The 18809-nt window shown below is 49.6% G+C and overlaps 1 protein-coding gene and 1 non-coding gene across 3 annotated transcripts in view; both read left to right on the forward strand.

The window, feature by feature from the left end:
- Nucleotides 1-18809, forward strand: part of Edaradd (EDAR associated via death domain) — a 57614-nt gene that overhangs the window by 17859 nt on the left and 20946 nt on the right. For both annotated transcript variants that reach the window (XM_047521432.1, XM_047521433.1), the window contains exon 4: nt 1315-1373. In XM_047521432.1, coding sequence (XP_047377388.1) covers nt 1315-1373 — 59 coding nt within the window. The remainder of the gene's footprint in view (nt 1-1314; nt 1374-18809) is intronic.
- LOC124962466 (U6 spliceosomal RNA) lies at nt 14291-14395 on the forward strand. The gene has a single exon (XR_007104484.1). It is a non-coding gene; the product is annotated as a U6 spliceosomal RNA (small nuclear RNA).

The raw sequence follows: 18809 nt of genomic DNA on the forward strand, positions 1-18809 counted from the left end.
GTCTGGATCCGGCCATGGAGTCCTGAAGGCAAACTTGGCCCTTCAGAGTGCTGGTAGGGCAGCGCTAAGTCGAGCGCAGGTTCTTGGCCAGGTTCTTGGCCAGGTTCTGTGCCCCAGGAGAACATGGCGTACCCAATACCCCCTCCCTTTGTCACCAGACCTGGGTGCAGCCTGCCTTGGCGGTATACACCGATGCCCCTAGGGGTCAGGGGAACACAAAGACAGCAGCCAGGGGAGAGTGGCCCAGGGACAGACAGGGTCACAGCCCTTGCCTGGACATCATCAAGCTGGGAGCCATGCGGAGTTCTGCCTGGGTGGTGAGCACCCTTCCTTCACTGAGGAACCCCACACTGGTGCATGATCAGTGTCCAGAACCATGCATGGCACAGGCGGCCAGTGGGGTCACCGGGCTGACGCAGTGCCCGGAAGCTCCCGCCTAGAGCAGTAGAACCTCGGCAGCAGTCAGGTGGGGGGCTCTGCTGCCCCTGCCTGAGCAGGTGGGGCTCAGAGACCCCCTGCCCGACTCCGGCCGGAGTCGACGGTGCTCCACACTGAGGTCTTGTTCGTAGCAATTTTCCTCTGGGATGAGGGAGCACTTCAGACGAGAAGAGGAGGAAAACCCCCAGGATAAGACAGTGCGGCACCCAGGCCACAGTTCAGTCCCTCGGCACTGGTGGCCGCCCCAGGCAGCCTTCTGCACGTCCTGGAAGACAGTTATCAGAGAAGTTCATCAACTCTGACCAAATGCCCTCAAGGGTCGCCGAGGCTGGGCCATCACGTTAGTTGTGACATTTGGCCTGACCGCCCTGTGGTGCCCCGTGGTGAGGGAGGGATCCCGTGCTGGGGTTCTGGGGACAGCCAAACACATGACATTTGGCCCTGGACAGATGACACAGACGGTGGCTTACGGGCCACACATAAAGCTGGAGAAGGACCCTGCACCATGCTGGGTCCGACCGGGCTGCTCTGGGGAACAGGTGGCCAGGGGTGGGGGGCAGGCTTCGTAGAGTCCACAGGACGGGGTGCCTCTGGCTCCCTCAGGAGAATGTGGTGGCTTGGTTTGATGACCACAGGCTGGCAGGAACTGGACCCAGCTGCGCAGACATGAGCGGAAGTGGGCCTCAGCCCTGGAGGAGGAGCATGTGTGGCGGGGACCGACCTTGGGAAGAGCGGGGAGAAGGTGCAGGTGGCCACTCACGGCCACAGAGTTCCTCGAGGCGTCCGGGCAGCGCGTGGCGTCAGGCCGTCCCTTGGGGTCTTACACTGCAGCGGGTGATTTCTTCAAGCTTTGAGTCTTTTCTTTCCTCCCCCCAGTTGAAGAGTGTGACGCGGTTACTTTGAACAGCCCGCCAAATCCTGATGAGCAAGACCAGGTAAGAATAATTCCAACTGTTTCCTTTTACTTATTAATTTTTTTGGTATTCTTTTTAGTTGTAGATGGACACAATACCTTTATTTGTTTACTTTTATGTGGTGCTGAAATTTGAAACCAGCGCCTCACACCTGCGAGACAAGCCCTCCACCGCTGAGCCACAACCCAGCCCCTCAGCCGTATCCTGTCACCCCCTAGCTACGTGGTAATCCACCTAAAAGGATTTCAAGGATGACCAAATAGAGCCTTAAAAATAAAGAATGAGTAATGGGTTTCTAGATGAGAAAGTAAGATCGAAAATGGTCTTTCAGTGTCCACTCAGGCAATATTTCCAGCAACCTCTGTTACTTCTAATAGCCACAATGCTTCAGTCCAGTCTTTGAAATAAGTATTTACCAACTTGATGAGAAGAGAAGATTGACATTAGTGAGTTAGAAAGGGGAGTAACTTTCCTTACTGTGGGTGTGAGTGGGTGTGAAATTTTTTTAAGACATCCCAAAACTGGATAGCGTAACACAACATTTTTATAATGGTTTGTAAGATCTTACTTTTTTCAGATTTCAGAAGTCAAACTTTTTCCTTAGTTTTTATTTTTAAATTCCTTTGTTAAAAATTATTTAATTGGTGCATTATATTTATACATAACAGTGGGACTTGTTCTGCAGTTTTCAGACATGGGCGTGACATCTTTTGGTCAAACCCAGTCCCCGAACCTCCCTATCCCTGCCTACCACCCTCCCAGGATCTGCTTGGTCTACCCTACTGACCTCTCTTCAGAAGTCAGACTTTCACACAATGTCTTTTTCCCAAAAGCAGATGTTTGTTTTGTTCTGATCACGAGAGAAGATTTATTATTTTAAAGTTCAAATTGTGCAAAACATTATAGTAACCAAAACAATAACGACAGCAACAGAATCCAGGGAGGATTGCTTATAAGTCCCCTGCTCCCCTTTGGCTGTACATCTTTCCAGAGGCTTCCTTGGGTCACCAGGAGCTTTGGTTTCTTCTTGCCCTGTCTGGTCCACCTCTGTTCACTCACTCAAAGCACAGCAGCAAAGTAGCACAACACCTGAAATCTGCTAAACTCTGGGTGAAGCATTAAATGTTTCAGAAGCATGTCTTGCCTCAAGACAGGCTGGTTCGTACCTGTTCCTTTCATAAACTAAGTTGATTTTTAGTAAGTTTTGTTTGGTCTTGCTCTAAAAACGTCAGTCTGTAATAAATCTTCAGTAATGTTATTCTTAGGCAGGCAGATCACCTCTGTAATAAAGCAAAGTCACGCAGTATTTGGTAGAATAAGTAATTTTTTTGGTATTTATTTAAATTTATTTATTTATTTTTTATTTTTAAAAATTTTTTACAAACTGCATTTCGATTCATTGTACACAAATGGGGGTACATCATTTCTTTTAAAAGTAATGTTAATTGCAAAGCACAGCTCTCCTGGAAACTGCCAAGGGTGCTTTTCATTGGGGGGTGGGACAGGGGTTCAGCCGTGGACTGTGAAGTTGGGACTTTTCCGTCCTCATAGTCAGCACTTTTCTCGAAATGACAACCCACTGACTGGCTGAATTTGCACAATTTCACTAAACCCAAAGTAAACATTCTTCCTTCCTCGCTGTCAGTACCTTTGACAGTTTCTCCCCTCACCTTTTTTCCTTGAAGCTGAAAAGAATGATGTGTTTTTAGTTTATTTTTAGGGGTTTTCCAGAACCGCTTCAGATTAGGTATAGAATGTATGTGACAAGAGTGATCAGTGTTTTCCCTAACCTTAGTGTTAGAGTTCTGGCTATCGCATTAAGGACTGTCCTAAAAGATGAAAATGTATTTATCAACTAAAAAAAGGAGGAAAGACCTATTTGAGACTTCTGAAGTTCTGTGTTAAAATCAAGTATCTTCTCTTCTTATAAAAGTGGGAATGTAAAGCTAGCTGCTTCAGTTGACTGTTCATTTTTATAATCTATAGGATTTGTTCTAACTGCTAGAGACAGAAAGATTCTTTGAAACCAACTTGGCACTTAGAACAAAGAAAACTCACTAGGGAAGAAACATTTAAAGGGAGAGGGGGGAGAAAAAAGAAAGGCGACCTACCCTCCATTTTCTATAGTTCAGACATTGAAAGCAAGCTGGAAATGATTCTTGGTTTGAACACAAAAAATCCTCTCCCAGTAAGGCTTAATTTCAGCCGCCTTTCTTTGAATCCTGCAGCACCTGATGTCTAAGATGGCCTTGGGATTAACCCTCCCCTTTCAGTCATTTACTGGGTGCCCTGATTACCGGAGCTGCCCTGCCCCTGCAATTATTGATTATTGACTATATAATCTGAGACCATCTGGACTCAGGTTTTTTGTTTTCCATGTGCGTGGTGGTGGGGAGGGCCTCCTGCATTGCCAGGCAAGCTCTCTACCTCCTAGCCCTGTCACCCGGGGGACTGAGCACTCTTGGACATGAAGAGGTGGGAGGGGCGAAGGGAGGCAGGAGCCCAGGCAGAACTTAGACTTGCTGGAGAGGGCTGCACACAGGTGAGCTCCCAGGAGGCGGGGCTTGCTGTTTAAAGGCTCCAGAGGACATTTCCTGTGACCTTCATTCACCAGCCATGACATTCTTAACTCTTCTACACACACAAGCGCATGGCTAATGGGGTAGAGCACAATTTATTCCAGTTTGCATGCAAGAACCTGCGCCAAGGGGCGTCTGAAGTAATCCTAACATGAGGGAAATAGTCAATATTTAGGATGCTAATTTGGAGCTAAGGGGTTATGGAAAGACTGACACTTTCTTCTACATTGTTTTCTTGGCTTTACAAAACTAAGGATTTTAAGTTTTAGAAACCGCATTGGTTCCTGGCCCCTGTAGTTACCATCCTAACGTGAGAAGTTAGTAATAAGAAAAAGCAAATGTAGTATAATAGGAGCCCTTCAGGCCGTCTTCTCCAATTTTCTGTAAATCTGAAACTGTTCTGAAATAAAAAGTTTACTTTAAAAGTAACAATAAATAAAATGTAGATTCTAGAAAAGTGGAAGAACTCACCTGCAATTCCACCATTCCGTACGAACTGTCACTTTGATAAATTCCCTTCTACATTTTTATGGGCACAGTTATAGAAAACTGCAAATAACTGCCGGTCATCTCGTTGCTGGTTTTGTTGTTTGATGTGTCATGCACGCTTCACCCAGGGTACCTTCCACCCCATGGCTCCACTGTCCTAGTCAAGCAGCAAGATATGATCACGTGTGACATGGAAGCGGGGCCGTGGGCCAGGGCCAGAGTCCTCTGGTGGTGGGATGGTATGAGCAGGCCTGGGGGTCTCTGGACAGTGAGCATGGCCAGGAGCTGCAGCTGTCCTTGAAGACCCTGGGCAGTGGACTGGAAGGAGAGTCGAGGCCAGGCCCTGGGGCCGTGAGTGTCAGAGCGGGTGGGTGGAAGGTGTTGGGGTTTAAGTGATGGTCCCTTGACCACAGCCGGGACCCCAGGGAGACAGGAAAGATGAGGCAGGCTGAAGAAAGTTGCTAGTAACAGTGTAAATAGCGAATTCAGGGAGTCAGGTCTGGGTGTGGGACAGAGGAGGTGACGTCTCCGTGAGAGCCTCCGAGAGTTCGGGGGACATTCTCCCAGCGGTGGCATGTTGGGGGTGGGCAGGAAGAGACGCTAAGGCTGCGAGACCCCGGCCGTTGTTGTGGACAGGTGGGGAAGTGGTCTGGAGGGCCTGGGTCCGGGCTGGGCAGGGAGAATCAGGAGGAGAGCGCGTGATTTGAACCCCCAGTTGGGGAGCGAGGGCTGCTTGTGACAGCACCCCTCATGCGGGCCAGCCAAGGAACTCAGTCTCCGTCTGAAACCAGGGACGCGCTGCTCCAGGTCTCACTCCCCACTGTCATTGCCTGTGGCCTCCGCACGTCACCTCCCTCCCACGTGTCTGTCTCAGTGTCCCCATCCCCCTCGCCATCGCACACCAGTCATTTCAGGTTAGGGCTCACCTGGTGACCTCGTTGTGACTCGTTCTCCACTCCAAATGACACAAAGGCTCAGGGCGCAGTGCACCTCTGTGGGGACAGCACTCAGTCCACGGCTGTGAGAGTAACACACAAGAGACCCAAGCAGCAGCAACACCTGAGCGAGGATGAGCAGGCTCGTGCCCGGCAGCCCACGGGACCTAGGGAGCCCTGAGACCGGCTGGTGGCCAGGACCATGGCGGGGCCAAGACCAGGAAGGTGGCTTGTCTGGGCAGCGGAAAAGCAAAGGCATAGTTGGAGCAACAGGAACCTATGCCGGTGTGTCTCCCCCGTACCAGGGAACCCATGGTCTAGCTGGTGGATTATCCCTTTTTTTAGAATTCAGTGCAGTTTTAGATTGACAGCAAAATGGAGTGGAAAGTACAGAGATTTCCCGTTTGCCACCTGCCCATCCCTCCAACCTCCTCCTCCATCAGTATCCCCTACAGCATGGCCACACTGGTTATGGTCTGTGAACTCACAGTGACAGTCTTTACCTCCAGAAGTCTATAGTGTCCTTGAGGGACACCGTGTGTCTTCTGTGGCTTTGGACACGTGATGATTCTAGGGTACAGAGTAATTCTGCTGCCCTGACGATGCCCCAACTGCCTCTTCCTCCCGCCCTCCCCCAGCCCCTGGCCACCTCTCAGCTTGTCACTGGCCCCCTAGTCTTGCCTTTTCCAGAATGTCCCGGGGGGTGGAGTCACAGCGGTGGCCTTTCCAGATGGGCTGCTTTTCCTCCTAAGGCACCTGGGTTCCTGCAGGTCTCTTCCTGGCCTCGCTCACTGCTTTCCCGGGAGCAGTGACATCCACTGTCTGGGTGGAGCACAGTATGCTCATCACTCACCTGGTCAAGGACGTCTGGGCTCCTGGAACGCTGGTCTGTTGTGAACAGAGCTGCCACACACCCGTGTGCAGGTCTTTGTGTGCACGTGTGAATTGCTTGGAGTAAGTGCCGGCTCCGGGGTGAGAGGGCGCTGACTTTCATAAGACGCAGCCGCCGTCCTCCAGGACTCTTCCGTTTTCCTGCAGGAGGTGAGCAGGAGCCCCTGCGGCTGCCTTTCCTCCGCCTCTGGTGCTGCCCGTGTTCTGGGTCCTGGACATTCTAGCAGCTGCCTGCCACTCTCTTGTTGTGTCATTTCATCTCCATGAAGACACAGGATGTGGAGCATCTTTCAATAAGTGGATTTTCCACCTGTGTGTCTTCTTCAGTGGGGTGTCTGCTCAGGCCTTCGGCTCAGTTTTACTTGGTTGTTGGTGTTGTTCTTAATGAGTTTTGAGGTTTCTTTGAATATTTGGACGACAGTCCATTTTCAGATATGTCGTTTGTAGACATTTTTCCCAGTCTGCCTTGCCTTCCTGTTCTTCTGACAGCGTCCTTGGCAAAGCAGAACATTCTCATCTTGTCGAAGTCTGCTTTAGCAGTTCTTTCTCCTGTGGGTGCTGCTGCTGTCCCTCGGGAGTCATTGCCGAGGTCAGCCAGACTTCCTCCTCTTCTCTTCTAAGAGTTTTGTAGTTTCGCATTACACCTTCAGGTCTGTGACCACTGGAGTTGATTTTTGTGAAGGGTGTAAAGTCTGTGTCTCTCTTTCTCTCTCTGCCTGGGTGTCCAGTTGTCTCAGCACCTGGTTTTTTTTAAGTTGTCGATGGATCTTTATTTTATTCACTTAGTTATATGTGGTGCTGAGACTGGAACCCAGTGCCTCACACATGCTAGGCCAGTGGTCCACCACTGAGCCACGACCCAGCACCTTCGTTTGTTTGTTTAACACTACCAGGGCTCTCTTGCCTCGCCACGCCCCTTTGCCCGTGACCATGGGCCCATGGCGGTGTGGCTCACCTCTGGACTCCCTCTGTTCCTCTGCCGCATCTGCGTGTCCTTTGCTAGCACCGCTCTTCGTGACCACTCCGCTTCGCAGTTTCTGAAAGTCAGATGGCGTGAGTTGCGGCCTTGCGGTCCTTCAGGCAGCTGCCTGGGTCTTTCACTCTCCCTGTGAACTTCCGAATCAGCTTCCCAACACCCAGAGCATCACTCGCTGGGATTTTCATTGGGATTGTGTTGACTCCGAGCTCCGACTGGCCAGACGGCATCTGGACAGCACTGTCAGCCGTGACTGCCCCCACGGCTGTTAGGGGAACCGAGGCGCCGACCTCACGTTTGTGGGGGCCACGCGCCTGTCCCGCCTGCACAGTGGGCACGCAGCGTGGTGGGCGGATGACGTGTTCCCAGGTTGTGATGGGTCCTGCTCACAGCACTGGGGTCATGGTGTGAAAAGGACCGGTTCCCTGCCAGCTGGATCTGCCATTCTAGTGCACGCAGAGGGGACATTCTGTCCAGCCCTGCGGCCTTGCACCGCCCCCCAAGCCTCTCAGCGCCTTCAGCTCCCCGTCTGTAAAACAACGGGGCCTAGTGACGACAGGGCGCGACGGTAGTGCCTGCCCGTAGCGTGGCCGTGATGCCGTGAACCAAAACTGTTTTGAGCTCTTGATCAAGTACATCATCAATGTCTGACGCAGCCAGTAGAGGAGACTCACCAGGAGCCTTTCCAGTGGTAACAGGCGCTGCGGAGAAGATGGAGCAGGGGAGGGCGTGGGGAGTGCGGTTTCAACTGGGCTGTGTTCAGACGCTCCTAGAAAGCCTTAAAGAAAGCAGAGGTAGCGGTGGACAGGCGAAGTCACAGGCCGCGCCAGCTGGGGCTCTGCTGCCTCCGGGTGGTGTGAGCAGAGGTTCGCGGCTTCCTCCCTCCAGAAACCCATGGCGGAGCTGAGCTGGCGCAGGGGCACAGGCGCAGATCAAGGGCTGGCTGCGGGGCTCCTCCAGACACACGCACCCCAGGACTGCACGCTGCAGGTGCTCTGGGGCTCTCCTGCAGTGGGTCAGTCCCGTTACCCGGCAGTGGACACGGCCTCAGCTGCCGCACACTGCTGGTAAGCTGGCGGCCATTGAGAACAGAGGCCGCGAGGCGGGGAGGCAGTGGGCCGGGTGCAGGACCCCCCAGCTCCAGAGCGGCCAGAGCAGGGCCACCAGCCCTCCCTCTCCCCACCCCGCCCCCAGCTGTCGTTCTCAGGGAGCCTCCTAGGTGATTCTCCCCCCAAATAACATAATGGAACAGGAGGATAAATCTCTGCCGTGGGGTAAATCTACCCAGGTCCCCTTGTCCACCGAAGCATTCCACCATCAGGGCAGCCCCGGCCAGCGTCTCGCCCGCTCACACACACTGTGGGAGAAAGGATGGACCCGGGGTGCCCACAGGCAGCCGTCACCCAGTGAGGGGAGAGAGCTGTCTCCCTCTGCTGGCAGACACCCCTCAAGAGGCCCTGGGGTGGGGCTGGGAGCAGCCCCCAACTCTCGCTTCTCCCACGAATCCCTTTAACACAACCTTTTCCTCTTAGTGAGCTGAAGGTGGGGCTAGGGGCAAGGGTCACGCTGCCACTTTGCCCCTCTTAGCTGGCATCTCCATAGAATGGGACACACTGTGGTCCTCAGCTTGAGTCCATTCAGAACTCTTAAGATACTAGGAGAACATCTTCTAGCATATTCTATTGGCAGCCTGTGCCACTGAGTTACTGAAGAATTTCCCTAATATGGACTTTGAGATTATCTCAATTTTTTGTTTTACTGTCATGAATACTGCTTATGTGAACATTGGAGTCTCAGTCCCTGCCCGTCAGCCCCTAGTAAGGCTCTGTACTTTCTTAGGCCACAGGGATGTCTGTATTTACAGAAAAGACCCAGGCCCAGACTGTGGTTTCTTTCTTCTTCTGCAAAGCAAGTAAAAGGGCCCTAGGTCCATACCTCATTTAAAAAAAAAAAAAAAAAAAAGTTACCAAATAGGAAAACCACACGGCTATTGTAGTTTTTGAAAGCCCAGCAGTAAGTAATTGATTTCTTTGAAATTAAATAAGTCTTTCTAAAATAAGGTTCTGCATTGTTACCCAAATAAGTGGAGGGCTAGGGACCACAGAAGCCCAAGCTGGTTAGTCTGTTGATATTACAGCATGGTGGCCAACACAAAAGTTTTTAGTCTTCTGTTTGCCAGAAAACTGTCTTAATCGATAATTGATGCTAAAGTAGCTGCTCAAGAAATTGGAACTAATTTTATATATTTTATATCTGGTTTATTCACCAAAAAAAATCCATAAGTCTTTATTTCCAAGGACTCATTTTGTATCTTAAGTGGGATTTGCCTGTGGCTTTGACCCCATACCTTCCTTTGGGATTCTAGGTTTCCCCACCTTTTCCTGGCTCTCTGCACACCCTGCCATAAAAAGGCAGAGCCCTCTCTGTTGAACCTTACCCTAGGCTCAGTGCCACCCAGTGGTCAGGATGGCTTAGCATGGCTAACTGTGACAGTGTAGAAAGTGGGTCTGGGTCCACACACCCAGCTTGACAAGTTGGCTTCTTTAGAGTTTGCTTTGGTTTGAATGGGTCCTGGAATTCATGTGTTGGAAACTTAGCCCCCAGTGTGGCAGTATTAAGAGGTGGGGGGACAGGCACGTTGGCACACTGTTGTAATCCCAGCAGCTCAAGAGACTGAGGCAGGAGAATTACAAGTTCGAAGTCAGCCTCAGTAATTTAGAGAGGCCCTAAGCAACTTAACAAGACCCTGTCTCAAAATAAAATAATAAAAATATGTTGGGGATATGGCTCAGTGGTTGAGTTCCCCTGGTTTCAATTTCCAGTACCAAAAAAAATTTTTTTTAATAAATAAATAAAAATTTTAAAAAGAGTAAAAACAGAGGTAGGGGGGTCTATAAAAGGTGATCAGGTCATGGAGGCAGTGTCCATGTGAATGGCTTGGTGCTATTCTCTCTCTCGAGTGAGTTAATGATTGCAAGAACAAGTCTTGTAAAGCACGGCTGCCCCCGTTTCTCGCTCTACTGTGCACTCACACCCCTTTCTGCCATGGTATGGTGCACACAGCATGGGGCCCTCGCCAGGTGTGGCCCTGCACCTTGAACTTCCCAGCCTCCAGAACTCTAAGCCAGACTTCTTCATGAATGACCCGGTCTGTGGTACTCAGATACAGCCACAGAACACAGACAGCACCACCCCGTCGCCCCGGAGGCCCAGCATTTCTGAGTTGGTAATGGTCGGTGTGATCAGTGTCACCTTGCCTGAATCTAAGGAGATCGTAGGCTTTCCCAGCCTTCTGGTGTTTACTGTCAGACTTCAGAATAGCAGGCGCAAATGGTTTTAGGGCAGAATTGGTCAACGGAGGGGTTGTGCCTTTCTTTACAGTGGGCAGAATCCCATCCACCAGCCTCCTTGCCTCAGCAGAGCAGTGCCACCAGACTCTGCAAGCCAGAAGCAATTATGTGTGTGATAATAACAGGGCACGGGCCCAAGCAGCACTTGTGCAGATGGTATCTGACGCGAGCCGGCCTGGCAGGCCTCTACCTGCTCCTCTTGATTTTCAGCAATCCTTTCAAGCTCTAACAGGATCTGTTTAGCAGATTGGTGAGTCCTTTAGCTTTTTTCTCCAAGGGAAAATCAGCTCTGGTTTGTTTGGTAATTCCTTACTTTACCTCTGATATGAGGTTTACGCACTGAGGAGCCAGTGCGACCAGGTGAAGCTCCAAGCTGGGCCTGGGACATGTACATGGTATTCTTAACGCTGATGAGAGGGACTCACTTCAGTCATTCAGCTAGTCTGCCAGTCCAAACAGATGGCCCTTCTTAAGCCAGGCCCTGAAAGGCCCTTGACGTGGCGCTCTCTGGATGCCTGGGGAGGAGAGAAGGCCTCTCAAGGGGTTGGTTTCACAGGGTGGAGATTACCTGTTCCGTGCTGTGAACTTGGCCTGGAACCCTGTCCCCTCTTTTCTTTGTGGACTGGACTTCCACATCAGCCTACAGAGCTGGCCATCCCTCCTCTAAGAAGGGGATCAGGGTGCTACATTAGGACAGGCACACTGACCACTAGCTGTTGAAAACAAGTGAGTCATACCAGTGAACGTGGCTCGATCTTTAAAAGCCGTAGAACTTCTTCCATCTTTTGGGAACCCTGGATGGTTTTGCCCAAAGCAGATAAGAACCTGCCTGTCTCCTCTCGTTGGCACTTCACTTCCTCAGGGTGTGCTGTCTTACCTTCCAAACCGTGTTTGTCACCTTGCTGTGACCTTGCTGTGACCCTTCTCCTCCTCCTGCCTGGCTGTGATCTCTTGGATCATGCTGTCACCAGGAACAAACCCTCCAGCCTGGACTCTGACCCCAACCTCCCCCCGCCGTCCTCGCCCCTGTCTTCTGGTCCTTCCCTCCTCTGCAGTGTGTTCAGCCTTCAGCTCTCTCCACGCATCCTGTGTTCAAGTGTCAGCTCTCCTGGCTTCACTCATGCCCTGTGGGGAGGCTCCTGCTGTTCTCGTCCTTGTGTCCCTGCCCCGGCCCTCTGGCCTCCTGCTCGATGCCTGGCCAGGCATTCAGGTGCTGCTCTTGCTGGTTCTCTGCAAACCTGCCTTGCCAAGTCCTGGGCTTGGGTGGACCAGGATCACCTGCTTCCTCGGCTTCCTATAACTGGAGAAAATCATGAATGTAAACTGCTGTTGCCTTTGGTCCCAAGACAAGTCCCTGCTGCCAAACCTCGGTCACCATTTCAGGGCCACGAGGACATTTTTCTATAATAAAGTTCCCCAGAAATGAAATTCTAAAAGAAAAATCACACCATTCTTGGTTGATGTAGCCTATTAATGCTAAAGGCTTTGACTTAGTTCTGCTTTTGGACCAGATCAAGGTGAAATATCAGAGGTAAGATACGGAGAAGCCCAGGGCCTTGCTGCGTTGTTGGCACCTCGTTGCTTCCCAAAGACACACAGAGACTTTCAGGGCTCCTGGTGACGTTGCCAGCTTGCCATCTGACTTGCCCCGCGGCCTTGACACAGCGGCTTCTCCTCACTTTCCTTTAGGGCTTAGTTGACTAACGGCTTTGGAGCTCATGGCGGGTTAGAGCGTCACTCAGACTTCAGTTTGCAGGTGTCCCTGAGGTTTGAGGTGTGGCCTCCCTCACACGTCGAGAGTCTGAACTGGCACACTTTTTAGAAAATGATTTGGCAGCACCTATAGCTTATTGATCTAGCAATCTCCCAGTGAGGATGCAATTACAGTAATCAAACGGAGGGCAAGACACCCTGCACCCTCAAGACCGGGGCCCTGTGGGTCTCTTCCTGGCCATGGGCAGCAGCTGGTTGAACGAGTGGACGCTATGTAATGTCATTAAACATTAAAAAGGAGAGAGATAGCTGACTCTGAAAATTGTGTGTGATATGTTGTTAAACAGATGAAGCCATTTGTAGACCAATATGGTTTAGGACTTCAAAATGTCTCTGTACAGGTGGTGACTATGGCCATATGTCACTATGGTGACGAAGGGATCAGAAAGGATGTGTGCAGACTGTCACCAGTGACCCATGGGGGCTGAGATGGAATTGCAAGATGGGATGAGACATTGACAGAAAACAATTTTCACATCTTTTTTTGTTTTTTTGTTTTTTTAAAGCATGATTTTGAGTAATTTTTGCTTTTTTGTATATTTTGGGTTTTTTTAAAAATTAAGTGTTAGAATAAATCATCCTTGGCCTTTAGGCTTAGTACACATTTCATAGAGTGACACACGGTACCAGGTAGCTCTCTTCGGCTAGAACATGATAATGCACCTCAGGAAAATTACAGAGCAGGGCGGGTGTTAATGCTGCCTTCCATCAGTCCCTGTGCCTGGTATCACGAGCCTCCCGTCTCCTGGGATTGGGAATGAAACAGATGCCCGCCAAAGCTCCCCTCTGTAATACCATATCTCATGGTCTATTGACATTTTCAAGTACAGTCCAGCCTTTCCCGTACAATCCTTTGTGATATTTCTGAACAATAGTCAACTATGCTCACATACAGAAGGAAACCCCGTTTGTCTTTCGTCTTTGAAACCAGGGCAGAGGTGTGAAGTTACACCTGAGCATGCCCGGCCTGAGGGCTGAACAGTCGCTCTGCTGTGGTCCTTGACCCCCACGTCAGCTCCTGCGGGTGGGAAGAGCCAATGTGCACAAACCTGCAGGTGCGTTCCGTCCTCCAGGGGCACCAGGGCCTTTCTCTTAGGTGTGTGTCCTTCCCCACGGAGTTCTTCATCCTCAGGGGAACTGAAGGGGAAAGCACACCTTTCCCATCAGGTTGCCTAACCTGATGCGACCGAGGTCTCCCTGAGGTCTCCCTGCCCACCACTGTGCCGTCTTCATTCTGTCTCTGCCTTTTAACACTTGGTTCCCAAGACATCAGTGTCCATGCGTGTCCATTCCTGGATTTTAATCTTGAGGCAGCAGGCATGGGCTCTCCTTGCCAGAGACCCTAGAAAGGCCTCTTACACTGAGTAGGTGCTCAGTAAATGTATCCTGAATTAAGTACATTTCTGGAAGCCAGTTTCCTGAATATACTTTCAAATAAATGAACACATGTCCATTTTTCTATAGGTATATTTCAACAAAAAGTAAAAATGAATGCTGTTGTTGCGATGGTAGCAACTAAGTTGCGGAAAAATAACTGAGTGTAATTGGTTTTCTTAGATGGGTTCAGCAGGAGGTCCGCCATCTAGTAGGAGTGTTTAGAGGTGGAGATGGCAACTTTTTACGGCAGAGTCACAGAGATAATGGGTCTGTCTTGGGAGGTGTCAAAAGCTACTTGGCTTTTGCTGCCCAGGTGACATGAGAAGGTTTTGCACAGTCTCAATCCTTGTTAGAGAAGCCCTGCCACCGTTGCACCCAGGCATTTAAAATCTCAGGTTCTTGAGCCCCAGTGGAGGTTGCCATCGCCAGACGGGCAGTGGCAACCTGATTTTGGTCTCCGTGGTGATTCCAGCCAGGCCTTGGTTGGGTCAGGTTAAGCAACCTAGGGAATGCTTTCCCGTTCAATTCTTTCCCCTTAGATGGCAACATAATAAAGACGGACTCTGGAGTGCTGGCTTTGGCAGCACGTATGCTAACATTGGAATGATACAGAGAAGATTAGCACCACCCACCCCAAGGATGAGTACAAATCCCTAAAGGGTTCCTTATTTAAAGAGGTTAAGAATAAAAAAAAAAAACCCAAAGCAAAAATGACTAGACCTAGATACTTAAAGACCAAACTAGACAGTCCCAAAAGATACGTTTTGTAGAAACTAGTTACTAAGTACCCATGGGGACTATCAAAGATCAAGATTTCAATGTTTTGTTTTTTAAAGATCTATAACTTTTCTTTCTTTTTCTTTTCTTTTCTTTTCTTTTTTTTTTTTTTTTTTGTATGTTGGGGATCAAACCCAGAACCTTGCCCCTCACACATGCAAGGGAATTGCTCTGCCACTGAGCGACAGCCCCAGGCCCCAGTTGACTTTTATTATTGGTTCATGAACTGGGCAACAATCAGTCTACAAAACAGGAGCTGCAGTGGACATGGCCGAGAATTATGTTTTTCAAAGGCAGCTTGAGCAGGAACCAGGAAACATCAGAGTGCAAAGGGTGGATGGTTAATGTGAGATCGCCTCAGGTCACTTCCTTGGGGTTGGAGCAGAAGGGACTCCCTTATTCTGCCAGCTCAGGTGGACAGGGCCTCTTTGGATTGGGTCTTACAAATCTCCTGTCTTTTTTTTTTTTTTTTTTTTTTTAACTGGCCTGTTTGGAGATGCGGCATCTCTCTCCTTGTTCTGGAGAAAGTCCACTTAGGCTTTACTCTGGTGATGGGGGTCCCTGGCAGGAGTGACTCCACTGTGGGTTGGTTGGGTAGGGCCTGGTGCAGGAGTGCGGTGCCTCCCATAAATATTTAACAGGACTTCCCATCCCCGTCAGTAGCCAATCATGTCATTCCATCCCCACATGCACCACATGCTGAGCTCTGAGTTCAGAGTCTTTCCCAAACCGTGTTCTGGGCCCCAGACTTCCTCTGCTCAGAACCTGGTGTGCAGTCTTCATGTGACTCTTCACAGGCAGCTGTCGTACAGCACCCAGAGTTCTCTGAGCAGAATTGGGACCTATCAGCTTATCAAACAAATGGAGGACAAAATTCCTGAAATTTTGCCAATTTTCTCTCTGTTGAAAGAATTCTTGGCAGCAGTTAACACATTTTGCCCAATACTAAGATAATTCCATCATATCCATAATGAGAAGTTTTTATCGAATGGGGTTTTTCTTAGCCTATTTGAATTTATAAAACATTGGTGTTCAACCCTGCAGTCCATTAACAGTTCTCAAGATTTTTAAAATTAAACCCTTACCTGGGCCCCACAACACACCAATTAAATGAGAATCTCTTCCCAGGCAGAGTGGAGAAAAGTTAACGTGTTTCAGGGTCGCAGACAAACTTTCCAAGTGCGTATGGGTATTAGTCTGTTTTCAGTGGCTATAACAAATACCTGAGGCTGGGTACTTCATGAAGAAAGGAGGTCTATATAGCCAATAGTTTTGGAGGCCAAAAATCCAAGGTTGGATGGTCCCTTTGTTTCTCAATTTGAGGAGGGTCTCATAGTGTCATGGCAGAGTTCAAGAGAAAGGGGAGATCACATGGCAAGACAGAAAGTCAGAGAGCTGGGGGGCTCTTTTATAACAACCCTCTCAAGAGACTGTAACCGGGGTCTCAGAACTAACTTACCTCCTGCTGAGAGCAGGGTCCCCAGTGCCCTAGTGCCCTAACACCCTCCACTCGCCACCCCCCCCTTAAAGGTCCCACCACCTCTCAACATTGCCACCCTGGGGACCAAGCTTCTAGTATAATAATCCTTGGGGACAAAGCATATTCGACCCATGGCGATGCCTATCTGGTTTAAATTATTAATTTTCGCACATTTAAGATCACAGATTACTGTCATTTGCAAATGCGGCTCTCCCCCTTCTCTCCGGTTGTGAATGCTGCTCACAGGGTCCCTCCGCCGTCCTGGGCGGTGTCCGAGTGTCTCACCCAGGCCACTGGGCCTGCCCAGCACACGCCTTCCCCAGGGCCTGCGTGGCTCGAGAGTACTTTTTCTTCTTTTTTCTTTTTAATTGTGGCAAAATACATATAACCCCAAATTTACCATTTTAACCATTTACAAGTTTTTCTTCTATTTATTTATTGTTGTTAGTAGGTGCATTATAATTATCCATCAAGTGGAATTCGTTTTGACGGATTGGTACCTGCACACAGTGGAATCTGGCCAGTCTCGTTCTGCCGTTCCTCCCCCTGCCCATCCTCCTCCCTCCCCTGAGCCCCTTCTATCCTCCCCTGCATTTTTTTTTTTTTTTAATTCCTCATTTCTCTCACTTTCTGGGTCTGGCTTCCTTCACTTAGCGTGATGTTCTCCAGTTCCATCCATTTGGAAGGGCCGTGATTTCTTTCTTCACGGCTGAGCAGAACTCCATGGTGCCTGTGTTCTACGCTGACTCTGATGTCTGTTGATGGCATTAAGTACTCTCCCCTAGTGCTGCAGTCGTCACCACCACCAGCCACCCACAGGGGTTCTCCTCATGCAGATGCAAGCCCGCTCCCCTCCCGCAGCCTCGCCACCTCCATTCTGCTCTGTCTCTGTGAGCCTCAGGGTGTTGGAGTCGCGTGCCTTCTGTCCTTCGGTGGTGGCTCGTTTCTTTTAGCTAAGGTGCTCAGGTTCGCCCATGTTGTAGCATGTGACAGAATTTCCTTCTTTTTGAGGTCTGGTGATATTCCTCTGTATGGGTAGGCCACGTTTTAAAACATCCATTCTCCATTGAAGGACACTTGGTCTGTTTCCCCTGCTGTTTTTGTGATGGTCACTGCTTTGAAATAGAGTGGGGTGTCCCAATATCTTCCTGAGACCCTGCTTTCTGTTCTTTGGGGCATAAACTCGGAAGTGGAATTTCTGGTAGTTGTCTTTAAGTTTTGAGGACCCTCCATCCATGTTCCACAGTGGCTGCACCGTTTTCCTTCCCGTCAGTGGGAGTCTAGTTCTGGTTCCTCCCTGGACTCGCCAACACTGCCTCTTAGGGATTTTGGTTAATGCTTCTGCTTTTGGATAGCAAGCGTTGGACTGTGTGTGAGGCAGGCAGTCGGGCACTTTGGAACTAGCAGATGATGCTGTCTCCAGAAGTTGCATCCCATGGATTTACACAGCATTAAGCAGGGTTTATTTTGTTTTTGATTTTTAAATTCATTATATGAGAATGTGTTTGCAATTTCCACAGTGTAACCGATTTCTTGTATTACTGTTTTGAAGTAATAAACCCCCAGGTTAAAAAAAAAAAAATCATTAAATGTGTGTTACATGGTTTTGCCTCCTTTTTCTCCCAGGTTAGTTGTGATTTCCACAAACTAACTTTATTCAAAGTAGTAATCTCTCAGAGTGCTCAGTAAAGCCATAGAATTGATAAGAACTGGGACTTGCGGAAATGTTCCCTTTCCTCAAGGATATTCTTTTTAAAATTCTCAACCTGCTGGATGCAGTAGTGCATGCCTGTAATTCCAGCAGCTCAGGAGGCTAAGACAGGAGGATCTCAGGTTCAAGGTCAGCCCCAGTAACTGAGCAGGGTCCTAAGCAACTTAGCAAGACCCTGTCTCAAAAAAATAAAAAGAACTGGGGATGTGGCTCACGGTAAAGCACTCCTGGGTTCAATTTCTAGTTTAAATTTTTTTTAGATATTGATAGACCTTTATTTTATTCATTTATTTATATATGGTACTGAGAATTGAATCCAGTGCCTCACATTCTAGGCAAGCGGTCTACCACTGAGCCACAACCCCAGCCCCTAGTTTAAAAAATCTTATCCTTATATATGCATATTATTAAGCATATATGGTCACTGGAATAGAATTTTAAAAAGGAAGGGAAAAGATAGTGAAATAGTACGTGATGCTGCTGATTTGCTTATAATGCCACAATCCCTCCTCCCCTTCCAAACCCAAGGTAGATTTCCCCCCGAATGCCAGGATGGAACCGGGGCCTTGAGATGTTCTCTGAGCTGCAACCTCAGTTGCACTAAACTGAAACTTTAATTCCTCTGTTCACTTAGCAACCATGTTCTTACAAGGTGATTTCTTACACACCCGTCTTCCGTCCGCAGCAGCTCATCTGGGAACTGCAGGAGTTCAGCTCTCCGGGGTTGCTCTGCTCCCTCGGGAGTGGTTCTTAGCTCCTGGGCACTTGGAGGATAACGGGAGCTTGCCCGTGTGCCTGAGCCACTGGGAAGCCTGGAAGGAGAAAGGAGGCTTGGGCGATGGGCTCGAGGGTTGGTGTAGAAGGGAGGCTCGAATGTGCTTCCCGGCCTGGGAAAGGCCCCCCGAGAAGAGTGGGAGGGCACTGAGAAGGGGCACTTTAAGCCCCTGTCCCATTTTCTCTGCCCTTTTGGGCTGCTCACAACTAGGCCCACAGCTTCTCCATCCTCCGTGTCCCTGATGCAGGTCTCAGGGAAGCAGCCAGTGCCCAGGCTACAGCTCATCACCATGCAATGCTGAATACATTCATTCCCTTGCTCCTGGGTCCCTTGTCCCCGAGATG

Source organism: Sciurus carolinensis, chromosome 12 (assembly GCF_902686445.1).
Source record: "Sciurus carolinensis chromosome 12, mSciCar1.2, whole genome shotgun sequence".
Classification (NCBI taxonomy): domain Eukaryota; kingdom Metazoa; phylum Chordata; class Mammalia; order Rodentia; family Sciuridae; genus Sciurus; species Sciurus carolinensis.